The sequence below is a fragment of the Pelecanus crispus genome, chromosome 1 (assembly GCF_030463565.1).
Source record: "Pelecanus crispus isolate bPelCri1 chromosome 1, bPelCri1.pri, whole genome shotgun sequence".
NCBI lineage: Eukaryota > Metazoa > Chordata > Aves > Pelecaniformes > Pelecanidae > Pelecanus > Pelecanus crispus.
This window is the reverse complement of record NC_134643.1, coordinates 196989977-197003734: the sequence shown is the minus strand read 5'-3', so window position 1 is coordinate 197003734 and position 13758 is coordinate 196989977. Positions and strand designations below refer to the sequence as shown.

General features: G+C 45.5%; 1 protein-coding gene across 1 annotated transcript; it reads right to left on the bottom strand.

Moving 5' to 3' along the window:
* Positions 1 to 6729: 6729 nt before the first annotated feature.
* On the bottom strand, positions 6730 to 7305 carry CCDC70 (coiled-coil domain containing 70). The gene is given in 3 exon segments (XM_075719570.1): positions 6730 to 6932; positions 6935 to 7160; positions 7162 to 7305. Coding segments are annotated over 3 exon segments (573 nt in total).
* Positions 7306 to 13758: the final 6453 nt, after the last annotated feature.

Genomic DNA, 13758 nt, shown 5'->3' with positions numbered 1-13758 from the left:
ATGGAGGGATCCTTCCAGGCTTTTTTATTTATGCCTTCATTAGAAAGAAGATCAGTTTGCACAAATTCCCTCTCCCTATCCTTGGGAAGGATGGGCGCTTCAAGTGATATCCGCCCTGTTAACCATTTCCCTCTCTATCACCCCTTGATTGCATCTGCTTTTGGGGAAGTGCCACTCCTCAGTTGATCAGTGTGAAAGGTCAGGTCGTGGATTTGTTTCTTCGTCTCTCAATTATTTCATAGTATTAATGACTTTCCATCAGGCTGCTGCTTGGGCTGGCTTTCTAAATTAAACATTGCTGCTAATTGCATAGATGTAAATCTGAGTGCTGCTGCGAAGAAGAAAATGCTGTGTATCTTGGTACGATGTAAAGCCAATGTAGGTCACTTGAAAAATTAACTCCGTATATGACAGGTATGAAGCAACAGAAGGATGTATAGCTTTCTCTTCAGCACGACTTTGTATGTTTGGGCTGCAGCTTGAATTATGATGAAGTCTGCAGGGAAAGCTGCTTTTTTTCTGAGTCAGCAAAGAGACCATGTTCACAAAAGAGGCACCCACTGTGCTCCAAAGCAAGCCTTTACTTTGGTTCACTCTTCTTTCCTCCCGCCTGCAGTACGGCAGTCAAGACACAAATGCACAGGGTGATCTTGAAGAACAGGGAAGAAAAACCCATACGTGAATTGGAAATTTACTGGCAGGGGAGTGTGGTGGGCTTGACCTTTGCTGGATGCCAGGTGCCACCAAGCCGCTCTGTCACTCCCCTCCTCAGCAGGATAGGTGGGGAGAAAATGAGATTTGAAAAAAAAAACCCCAAAAAACCTCGTGGGTCAAGATAAAGGCAGTTTAATTAAAAAAAAAAAAAAAAAAAAAAGCAAAAGCAAAGGCCACGCATGGAAGCAAAAAAGAGGAAACAAATATTTTATTCGCTACTTCCCATCAGCAGGCGATGTCCAGCCACTTCCTGGGAAGCAGGGCTTTGGTACGTGTAGTGGTTGTTCCGGAAGACAAACGTAAATAATGAATGTCCCCTTTGGGTTTTTTCCCCTTCTTAAATATGTTATCCCAGAGGCACTACCACCATCACTGATGGGCTCGGCCTTGGCCAGCGGCGGGTCCATCTTGGAGCCAGCTGGCATTGGTTCTGTCAGACATAGGGGAAGCTTCTAGCAGCTTCTCACTGAAGCCACCCCTGTAGCCCCCCTGCTACCAAAACCTTGCCATGCAAACCCAATACAGTGAGCAGCCAGTTAAAGGCTTTTCAACCCAATTTCTACTTCAGTGTTCTCAGGCTAGCTACACAGAGCTCTGGAAATGTGGCATTCACATGAAGAATAATAACAATAACAGTAATTCTGCTTGAAAAGCTCCCACGCCAAAATGCTCAGAAAGCTGCGCTGCGGGATAACAAAATCATGACGCTATAGCTCATGTTAAAAACATGGAGGGTGGACAGTTGTGTTTCCATTCGGACCAAAGGAATACGATCCTTAATTATTTTATACATATTGTTCTTGAGCAGCATGGCGAGGCACAGGATGCTAATGAAGGTGATGGCATGAAAGATATGTTGTCACGGCTCCGTGCTGAGGTCACATTCTTCCACAGCGTTAATGCTGAGATTTGGTAAGTCAGTAGCTGCACAGCTCCTGCTGCTAGTAATTGAAGCAACACTTCTACTAGCAGAGGCAGTGCAGGGGGGTGACTACGGCAGGGGCATGGCAGGGGCATGGTGTTTTGCCTGCACTGCACAGACTGGCGGGTTCCCCAGCCACTTTTTCTCTCCCAGTATGTGCCCATGTGGACAAACACACAGTGGCGCATGCACAAAGATCACAAATAAGAAGAGGACAATTTGCAGCTGAGGGAAGCTGGTCGCTTACTTGGTGGTTCTGTGTCATGTATAATGTGTTGCAAACGTGAAGATCCAAGATACAGGCTGTGTTTATCTTTACAGCTCCAGGGCTGCCACCCTGATTTCTGAAGATCCCAGGTACAAATCTGAATTGTCTTTTATTTTGATTAAAAGCCCACCTTATCAAAGCAGGTATGCTTGTACTCAAATCCATCATCGCTTGTGAGTGCTCCCCTTGCCCGCTTCTCCTACTGCCTGTCATCCAGAGATAGCAGAATCCCAGTTTTAATTCTAAATATGGATTTAAATGGGACTCTGAGGGACTGCATAGATGGAGTGATTTGCTGGATCAGGACCAAAACCTTCCCAAAAATCCCCAAATGTCAAGAATCTGGAATTCCCTCCCTCTCTGCAGATCACGCTCCTAGTTCAATCAATGAATAAAAGAAGATTAAATAAAAGAAGATTAAAAAAAAGAAGACAAGAGGGGAGAGACAGAGACACAAAGGGAGAAACAGAGACATTTTCAGCATTATATAATTGTTTTTAAAATACAGTTTCTTCATGGTTCCTCTCTTTAACCCACATTAGATGTTAAATTCTGAAGGGTGAAAGTGTGGTTATTTTTTCCTCATCTGATATGTTCAGTCACAGTATTCTGTCTCCTCCTTCAATTTCCATGGCACCCTCTGCACTGACTTCTTCAACAATTCAGCCAGACTTCCTGGCGGAATGGCAGCAGGATTTATATTTGTGGCTGGATGCTCTCCATACCCCTAATTTCCCATGAGTCACAGGCCCGCCTCCCAGCCTTTTTACATTCCTCCTATGCAATGACTGACATACAGGGTTGGAAATTCTAGCTATATACGCACACACATATATACACATACATATACTGAATCAATTTAATTTTCTTCTGTCACTCTTACCATTCTGGTTTATGACACGTGTAGGCATGTCAGTTGACTTAAATGACTCTACCATTTTCCATGTTCTGCCTCGCCCACGAATTAGCTCCACAGCTGCGTCAGGAAGGCTTTCTGATGGCAATGCTGCATTTTAAAAATGTGCAGGTGAGCTCAGGAGCTATTTCTATCTCCCATTCAAATATTTATGCTGATTTGGCGCTAATGACTCAATCTCTTTATTGCTCTGTTGCGGGAGTTGTCGTCATCCCTCTGTAAGACACTTTGGGCTTTAGGATGTTCTGTGTTTTTAGAGGTACAAAGCGGCAGTCCACAATTTCCACCTTTGTTGTGGGGCCTTGAGAAGAAAATAGCCTGCTGTGAATCACTTGAGCAGAAACTTTGAAAGAAAAGACTCTTAGGTATCACCTAGAAATATGAGTATCAGATTTATCAGTGTCTTCACTGGCTTGTGACTGAGGTCAGGGCTGCCTTTCAGTGTGGATAAAGTGGGACCCTTCTGCCCCGACATAGATTTTTCTGTAATATTTTCCTTAGTATTTCCATATTTTTGTCCAGGAAAGGAGAGCAAGAAGTGCATCACTTGCAACAGAAAGCAGGCGTGCAGCCCAGCCAATCCATCAAATTTCTGCGTCCTGTTGTCAGATTGCTCTGTGCAGGACTTGCTAAGCCTTCAAGACTTTCCTGAGTGCACACAGCTCACTGACTTTAAATTAATGGCACTGCCAACATACAATGCTCCTTTGGGTTCACCATGTTTCCCTGTATTTGGGTTGTACCCCTGTGTTTACTCTGAAGTTACACTGATTGTTCTGCTTTTATCTTTAGTGCCTCTTTATTTGAACAGCAACCATAGGAAGTTTGATTATGGTCAAAAGTTACATTGGTGCCTGTTCTGCCTGACTCTGTGCCACTGAGTAAGTCCCAGGTTTGCTCTCCATTCACATGGGGCTGAGACACTCCAGGGCGCAGGACAGGGCTCATTGCGGTGGCATTGCTCTGCAGAAGGACCCACCAGCACCAGTGCAGCTTGGCACTGTTGTTTGGTGTCCAAAGGGCTCTGCTGCGTCACTGCTGGCTGAATCTCTTCTGCAAAACAAGCACTGTGACCTGGACTTTTGGCATCTTCAGGTATCTGGATGATGCAAATTATCTTGAATTTTCAGTCTTTTGGAGGGAGAGCCAGAAGGGAGGACAGAAGCCTTCCAGATCCCTAAAGCACTTGGTCAGTGAAGGAGGCCAGAAGCATATGGGGTGGGTGAGTCTAGGGAGACTGGGGTAGAGAAGACAATACCAGGCTTCAGATAGATAAATACAAGGCAAATGGAAGGGCTTTTCCCCATGTCCACTGTAGATAGGACTACAGATAAGAAGTCAAAACTGCAATTAGGGAGATTCACCTCAGACACCACAAAAAAATTAAAGTAAAGCCCTAGAGAGAATGTGATGGTTGTGCCACACTAGTGCTGGGAATTAAACAGGCAAAACAGCTTAGAAAAGTGTTTGCACAGAGTATTACAGGTATGGCTGCTTTTGAGGCACAAGTGGGCTTGGTATCTTCTTTAGGTCCTTCCACTCCACTTTAGGTGAGTCCATGCTTCAAACATCTTCAGTTCTTCAGACAATCCCATTTCTTTCCTGGTCCCTACAGCCAACCAATGCCAGATCAGCAGACTTGCTCTTCCAAGAGAGATGTATTTATCTATTTTTTTCACTCAGAATTTCACGTCTCGAAAGCCTCTGTGTGCACGTTGCAGAGGTGATAAATGTAACCGAGCTTTTCCTTACAGTAGTTATTTTATTTGTTCCCCTTCTTACTTTACCACTCCAGAGAGTTAGCAGAGACTGGCTTCATGACTGAAATTCATCCTCAGTCCAGAGCTGTTGGGCACAGAGCAGGTGCCCTCTAACTTCCCACTTCAAATAACCAGCCCCGGTAAGCCTTTTGCATGAGGTTTCTCTCCAGCAATGCCACCCAAGCAAGGGCCACTCTGAAGCTACCAGGTGGATGGAGTATTTTCAGGGGAACTACTAGCTGTCTAAAAACCATACTGGTACATGCTTTTCTCTGGCTAAACTTCTGGCTCCTCTGTGCTGCATTGTAGTGCCTTAAATTTCACAACTGTTTTATTATACTGACAGCACTCTCACCAGAGAAACACTGTTCTACTCTCCTGTGAAAGAAGTGACTCTCCTAAGAGCATTTCATGTGCTTCAAGTTCTTTGCAAAAGAAAGTATACCTAATTTTAGTTTAAATGGATGTTAATTTGACGTGTGGATTTGAATAACTGAGATAAATTCTTGGCTTTTTGACATTAAAATATATTAAGTGACAAGTGCTTTTTGCACACTGTTATTTTCTGAAAGGTTCTTTCTCTCTATAGCATCTAATGATAAAGCTCTAATGCTTACGAGTCCTGAATTTGCAGGAAGTTGCACTGAATGGTCTAATAGGTCATTTTCATCTCTGGCTTACATGGTAATAATAGAATAATAATAACAAAGGTTGCAAAACATTTCTACCCTGGCTGAATCAGCTGGCTTTTTTTATGGGCTGGTTATTCATTGGGCAATAAATATTCATGGATTTTTCAGGAAAGACATAGTGCATAATTTGTCTTGAGCAAAATTAAACAGGACAGGCAGCCTTATCCTACAACAGATCACAAAGGCCTGAACTTGAGTGACAGGCTTGAGTGACAGCCTAAGTATGCCTGACAGTTGCAGAAGTCATCAGATTCTTCAAAGCAATTGTAAAGGCTTCTTGCATTGTGTGCTTGAGCCTTTTCAGTGTTAAAATCCTGTGTTGAAGGAGAACGAGTCGCTAATGCTACCATACCAGAGAAAAATTCAATGCCTGGTTTGACTCGGATGAGTACTTTTCACTGTTGCTCTTGTCCCCCCACACTCCTGGATGTACAGAGGGTCAAATATAGATTTGCCTCTAGACCAGCCTTTACAGCTCAGCCTTCGAAAATGTGAACCATCTGAGTTCAGTTCCTCCACAGGAAAGAAAAACTGCAACTCCTGTGCCACAGCTCAGCAGAAGGCACTGGTGGTGTGCTCACATCACGTAAAATATTGCTAAATACTGACCACGTGTTGCACTGCAGTTATCGAGGATTTTCTGTTAGAGGCTCCTGTACCTGCACTGGCAATAGGAGCTCACCAGGTGAATAATAATCCCAGTCCCTGTGTGCACCCTCTCCTGCTCTTACACACACACATATATACTCACACTACTAAATTTATTTCCCCCTTGCTGAGGGTCTCTCTGCCAACTTTCCCCCCTACGTGTTGTTGACTTCTGTAATCCCTCCCACTTCTCTCCCCGTCCTCTGCCCATGTCAGCAAGGCTGAAGCCAAAGCTGCTCTCAGCCAGACTGCAGAGGTGAGGGGCTTACCCGAGCAGGTAAATGTTCCCATCACGTTCCTGAGAGCAGTGGGAAGTTAAATGAAAAGTCAAAGCCCAAACCTGGTGGAACAGCATGAGTTGTCTCATTAAGACGCAGGAGTGTTAACTGTGACTCTTTAATATGGGGGATCTGAAGGTCATCATTTGTCAGCACCTTATGTTGGCACTGACTCAGTTGATATAAACTGCACTGAGTTAGGTGAGTTGTTCTGAGCTCCAGAAGATGATCTCAGCCATTAAGCCCTCGCCATCTTGTGGCTTTACCCACCCACACGCCTCCTGGTGACGGGCCAGGAAACCATAGGTTTACCCATTCCTCAGGCTACAGGACCTCAAAAGAATAAATAATGTCCTGAAAACATAAGCACAATGGCTTTAAAGCAAATCACATTAAAAAACCCTACTCTGATTTACTCCAAGAACTAGAGATGTTATTTCAGAGAACTGGTTGAAGCGCAGCACTGCTTAAATAAAGTATCCACATCAGTATATGTGGCTTTCCACAAGTTTCTGAGCCTAGCAGGACAATTTATGCTTTTTCCCTGTGGACAGTGGGATCCCTGGAGATATCTTCTCTCTCAGGACCAAAGGCCTCCTCCCAGCTCAACATTTCACACTCCTTGAGGTTTTTTTCATCTTTCTGGAGGGCCTCCTCATCTTCCCAGAGAGCTCTCTCCTCTTCCAGGAGAGCTCTTTCTTCTGCCCACAGAGATCCTTCTTCTGCCCATAGGACTCATCCAGAAGGACCCTGTCTTTCCCCCAGAGGAGCTGATCTTCTTTCCAGAAATCTTTATCCTTCTTCCAGAAAGCATTATAGTCCTTCCAGAAGTCACAATACACCCTCTAGAAGGCTTCTGCTTCCTCCTGAATAGCCTTTTCTTTCTCCCAAAAAGCAGCTTCCTCCTCCCACATGCGCTTTTCCTCTTCCCAGCAGGCTTGGATGGCCATCTTGAAATCTCTGGGTTTTTTCCCAAAAGCCCTTGATCTTCTCCCGAAAGCTCTTCATTGTCTCCTGAAAACTGAATTTCCTCCCAAAAGGCTTTCTCAGCCTGCAGGTTCTTGATGAGCTTCTGCCGGTGGAGGTGCAGTAGGGAGAGCAGGACATCAGCTGGCAGTGGCAGCTCTGGTTCGCTGCTCATCACTGGTGGATTGGGCAGACACCCAGCCCGGCCCCCCACCTCTCACCTTGTGGCCCAACAGGGAGGGGAGTGATGGGTGTCAGTGATGACATCACCCAAACCTATGTCATAGGTGGCTTGAAACGATGTTATACCACAAGTGAAGACATTTACCACAAGCAAAAGAAATCCCTGCCCAGGACTCAGCCAGCAGGAACTGCAGTGGCACCTGAAAGTCAACCTGTGCCCTGCAGGGCAAAGGCCAGGATTTCTCTAAGTCATTTCCCACTGTGATGCCAGATGCTGCTGCAGCGGGGTGAGGGGCTGTGCCAGGACCAGCCTCCGGCACTGCGCTGCTCCCCCCGGCACCGATCAGTGGGTCCCAATCTGAAGGACAGACACCTCTGCCCTTTTCCCTCCAACACTTGAGGCACTCTCATCTCTCTGACCCTTGGCTGTGTCTCCGGTCCCTTTACAGACTGCCCCAAAAATTTACAGCATCCAGAATAATGCAAAACTTGAACAATGAAGAGAAAACAAAAATCTGATTTTCCATTCACTAATCTACCTAATAATTCTACAGCTAGGATTAAAGCTGGTTACTTTTTTATACTGTTTCATTAGATTTATTATGACTTATTGCACAGTGCCTCCAGCTCCATAGCAGGGAGCAGGTTGCCTTATAAATAAAAAACTCTTGATTATTAATATATTATGAGCCTGCCTATCCCTTGCTGTAGTCAGGAAAGCCCCCAGGGGCCTTTGCGGATGCAATGCAGCTAATAGCAATATGCATCTGCTCTGCTTGAGGAATGGGAGGGCAGGGAGCGCCCCGTGCCTGTGTGATGGCTGCAGGTCACAGTGACATGATGGACATACAGCCCAAACTGCAAGACCTCCCATGCAACCTGGCAAACACCCTGCCCTTCAAGCCCCTGCGCCCTCCAGCATGTGACACTGCCATCACACCTTTGCTGTGCTGGAGGCATAGACCCTCCTTGTCCCAGTCTTCCCCCCTCCTCCAAAAGCTGAGCTGGGCACTGGCAGGGCCCTATCCTCTTCCCCGGTGTTTTGGGTATGGCCAAGTAGTCTTCTAGTGACATCTGGCCAACTCCTGCCTCTTCCCACCTCCACAAACACTGAACAGGTGGACGCCTCCTTCACAGCAACTGGGATGAGTTCTCATGGATGGCAAGCTGCAGAGGCGGGGGACCTGCTGGGGGACTTTGGGTGAATACATGAGAATTTTAGTTCTGCTGTTTCCTCCTCATGCTGTTTTCTGACTCCTGAACCTTCCACCCACAGCTGGGGCACCCCTGGGAGGTTAGAGGGGGGAAAGGAAGAAGGCAGCCATCTACAGCTTCACTCTCATGGAGCTCCCGGGCCCACCAGTTTGTCCCTGCTCAGTGTGAGAAGGATCCCAACAACAAGTGGTGCGCACTCCCCACTGGGCTGTCTTGTCTCGTGGGGGTTACTGGTACCACACCACATGCCTAGAAGGCCAGAAAAATTAGGTGAGTAAATATGCCAAAAACTAATTGCTGGGAGTCTGTTATTACTTGAGTTTCAGAGCGGCTGCTGAAGCAGCAGCCATTTCTCCTCCACCACGGGGGTTCCTGACACGGGCTCCACTCTCCCTGCACTGTCTGTGGGGCTCCCGGGTTGGCAGTTCCTCTTCATTCACAGCAGAAATGTCAGTAAATAGGATGTGCAGAATTTCTGCTCCCTGGGATTACACTTGGAAGCAATTCGGGCAAAGGCAGTTCAGTTCCAGCTATCCCCGTAAGCTCCAGCAACAGCTGCCAGCCCATTAACAACCTCAAATACACTGCCTCTTCTTCGAAATGAAGGTCTTGTTGCTTCTACTTAGCTATTTTTGCCACGCTCATTAGCCTGGAACATATTACTTATATTTTAGGGGAGGTCCTCTGTAGTCTAGGTAAGTTGTGCACATATCCAGTGTCCCACTGCACTGGATGGGCTCTGATGTAGCCCTACTTGACCTGGCACTTGGACTGCTGCAGGTGGTAGGAAGCTATATGGGCTTTCGCTCTGCCTAGTATTACTGTTAGCAACATGAGGGTGAGGCAGCTTTCAGATTGTACACTAGGATATCTTCCCAAAACCAGCCAGAGGGCCATGTGGAGGACATAGGTGCTTACAAGTCAGTGTTGGCATTGTGGCGGAGTTGAAGAGCCAGAGCTAATGTGCTGCTGTAGCAGGCACAGAGATGACTGTTAGACAGAAGGACAGTCCCAGAAACCTGTGTGCGGAAATGGGATCTCCTGGAGCCAACTCACAGGGGAACCACTGGTGAGGATGTCCTGTCTTGCCCCGTGGATCCAGAGTCTGAGCCTGTCCTGGGGGCAGACTTCCCTGCACAGCAATTACAGATTGGTTTCTTTGCAAAAGAAGACTGAAAACATGGCAGAGGAGGAGCAGCAACCCAGAGCAGCAACCCAGGGCAGGGAGAAACAAGGAGTCATTTGTTCTTCCCTCCTGCCCTTCCACGGTTCAGCTGGAAAATTCCTTAGGAAAACAAATTTGACTCTGACATGGAGGAAGCAACCCAGGTGCCTAAACAGAAGCATCCACTCAGGAATATATAACTTATCTGCAGATGGTCTGGCAGAAGATAACACATAAGAAACCTATGTCCTTTGGGAGCTGCAGGTGGAAGCTGGGGGAGATATCCCAACACATACCAGGGCACGGGGCACCCATGTGTATGCATGAACCCCAGCTCAAAGTCTATCTCTGATTTATGTTGCTAAAGCTTCCTTTGGATCCTGCCCCAAGAGGCTACCAGACCAAATCAGAAAATCATTTTGCTATTACAAGGCTTCCACCTCTTGAATATGCATCAAGTGATACAAAGAAAACTTTGAGAGCCTTTTCTCACATTGTACGGTAAAAATATTCCCATTTGTTCTTTTACTGCGCTCCTGAGGCAGGCTTATGAAGATGTAGGATAATTATATCAGAGTACATTTTTCAATTAGAACATCATTATTATCTCACAGAAAATGACTAAATTATATCATTTTGCTCCACAAGTCTGCAAACACTCTTTCAGTTGTCATCAAAATAAGAGTCATTGGGTTTCTGCAGACATCTCTAAGAGTGCAGAACTAACGGCTACCAAGTCTGATGCTAGTTTAGATCTGTTCTCTTACTAGAGTGAGGTCTTATGGATAGATGTAAAATGAAATTGAAAAAATTATGTCTTTAATTGGTATGAGTCTTGTTACTCTTCTCACTCTTACCATCAAAAAAATAAAGCCCCAAAGATATCTGGTAATTGTGGTCATGCTATCAGAAAACTCTATAACAGAGACATGCAATACTTACAGAAGTGCAGACCTTATGGCAGCTGGGTCTCTGATGCCCACTGGTGACTGTGATCCATTGGTCACCCACAGTGATGTAATTTCACAAAGTGTGAAACCATTGATTGAAAGTCAAGTGATGCTGGGTGGAGCTGGAAGGAGTCACTGGGCTCTTGGCAGAGTCTGAGCCATGACTGGTGCTTTGCTTCCTTTTCATGCTGGTTGTTTCTGAAGAACACCCACCCATGGGTTATATTACCCTTGCTGGTTCCCCTCCTGGTTTAGGGAAACCAGCTGGAAGACAAGAAAAGCACTTGCGCTAAATGTTAGACACATGCTTAGATTATGTCGTTATGGTTGTATGTCTAAATTTGGCACCCAGTATAAGTGCTACTGTATCTTGTGTTATTTGAACAAAAACAAGTGACGGAGCTAAAGCTGAGCACAGATAGAGCCAAGACCAGATGGTTTTCCAAAGTAAATCCATGATCCTAAATCTACCTGAAAGCTCGCTTTAGAAGAGTAGCCTGACTTTTAAATAGGTTGCTCCTCCTGAAGTAATTGGGAAGAAGTGGTGGATGAGTGGATTTGAAAATCAGGCTTGTCTTTAGAGTAGGTATTTTGACCTGGATTTATGTTCCTATCTTTGAAATTTTGGTCAGTTGAACTTCTTCTCTGTGAAAGTGTGCAATATTTTAATTATATGTACTGTAAATACATTTAGTACAACTCAGCCCCTGATATTGCAGGATGTGAAAGAGGTGCTTTACTGACAGAAGAAGTTGTCTCTATTTTTCTGTTGAAATTGTACTAAAATTTAGAGAAGGCTGTTTAGTATCTGTTTGGTTGTAGAGTGCTTCACTGAGTCACAGTGGTCTCTCTGTTTGTGAGACCTTGAGCCAGATTCATCTCCGTAATCCAGCTTGTTTGATGATAAAAACAACTATCCAGCTAGCAACTGAGGACAGGCAGAAAGAATGAGATGCTTTGAGAGGACTGCAGCAGAAACCAAGATTAAAAAGCGTCATGATTGCTAGGAGATAACCCTTGGATATCTGTTCCATTTTTTTTCTGTTTCAAGGCTTTCTCAGACCTTCAAAGGTCACAGTATTTCAGCTAGAAGCAGCTTCTACCAAAATACTTTTTTCTTGTGGGATGGCTCTGATGTTCCTTGTCTGAAGTTCAGAAAATATTTTTTTTTATATGAGAACAGTTCAGATACAATCCTGTTTGTTAAGAAAGTCCTGCTGTCCTGGCAAGCCTCTTGTTATTCTTCTTCCTAGATGAGATATTTCCCTCTTTGCAAATAGGTTGCCTTGGGTTGTGGAAAGGTTTTTCCTTCTTCTCTCAGTTTGCTTCATCCCTTCCTCCAGGGGCTGTTTCTTCTTTCCAGAATGTTTTCATGTGCTGTGTCTTCCCACTATAGCTCCCTGTTTGACACTATAGCTGGAAAACACTGATGATGGAAAGAATATTATTTAGTCAAATACTTTCTGAATTTTAAGGAAAACATTGTTTTTCTAGACAAGAGGTTTTGGTGATGCAAGTGCAGCAAACAGCACAACAAATATTGTGTGTGGTGGTGATGTGGTGAAACCTTTGTGTATAAATTTTTGACCTTCCACCTCTTGCCACTAATCCGTGGACTTGCAGCAGCAGAATATATTACTTCTTCCTCTTCTGATTTTCTTCAGTAACCTCTTTCCTCCTTACAAAGTAAATTCTGTTGCCAAAGAGGACAAAGAGGCTCTTTCAGCTTTCAACTCCTTGTCCTTTGCCATTTCAACACAAATTTCCTGGTAAAATGGGGAGACGGATTTCACTCAAAAGTGCTTTCAACATCACTGCTACCAGTAACAACCTTCTGGGAAGGACTGGAGGGACAAAACTTTGCTCTCTGGCACCCCAGTAAAAAACTCCACACTTTTCCTTTCAAGGACAAGGAGTGAGAGGCTCTTACCGCCCTTTTGGGGGAGGAAAGCACAAGCAATTATTGGGACTTGGACATTTGGCTGGATTCTGCATATGGATGAGGATTTCCAGGATGCTTTGCCCCACACAGGGGTGATAGGTGGCTGCTGCCATAGCAGCAACACCTGGAAAACAAAGAGGTTGCAGGAGACAAAGAGCCACTGAGCAACTTTGCCCAAAGGCCCATGCAGTCCTGGCACCCCCCTGCTCTTTTGGGTCATCCCACAGAAGCACATCCAGGTCTCAGTTCAGATTATGGCCCCAGTATCACTGGTGGGCAGATAATGTGTGGGGAGAGGAAGCCTCCACTCTGAGGATCACCCACGCTTTGCAAACAGGAGCCTGCAAGGGACGCGTTACTGTGTGTTGGTGTGACACCCATCCAAACCCATGAGATGGTGAGTGCAATTCAGATCCAGACTGCATGTAGGTGTCCAAGTGCTGGTGTCTATGTGCCAGTGGTGTCTGGAGAGCAATTCAGCTCACCAAAGGCATGTGCTGCCTCATGGTGACTCACAGAGTCCGGCAGAGGTGGGACTTAAGCCATGCCCTACCTGGGTCATTAGATGCTGCCCATTAGATGGCAAAACTTAAATTTGTATGTGTGCGTGTGCGTGTGTGTCTTCACTCATTTGCTGCTGTCCCAGAGAGGGCTCTGTGCAGTGAGGAAAGGCTGTGCTCTTTGGTGACACTGACATTTCCACTATGGGCAGGGTCCTCAAAGTGAGTGGGTGATTGCTCTGCCTCAGTGGTCCTTCATCCATCACTATAATGGAAGCAATCCCTTTCTGACCAACTTCTGTAGCTGCCTGGCCAGATTTCCTCACTGTCCAGAGGCTTTAACTTCTGCCCATGTGGAGCTAAATTGTTCAAGGGAGCATCTGTGTTCCTGGAAATGTTACTGCGCACAGAAGGGACCATCTGTTGTTGCTGCAAGTGCTCAGGTATCTTTGGACTTGGGAAGTGGGTATTTTTAGAGAGAAAATGAGATGGCAAGAGTTACAGAATGACAAAACATCTTAATTGACTTTAAGCAAAGCCCTGTATATGCCATATATGCCATATGTTTTGTAGAAGGAACTTCAAGCACTTTCCAGTGGTGAATCAAAGACAAGTTTTTTGTTACAACCCCATTTTGTA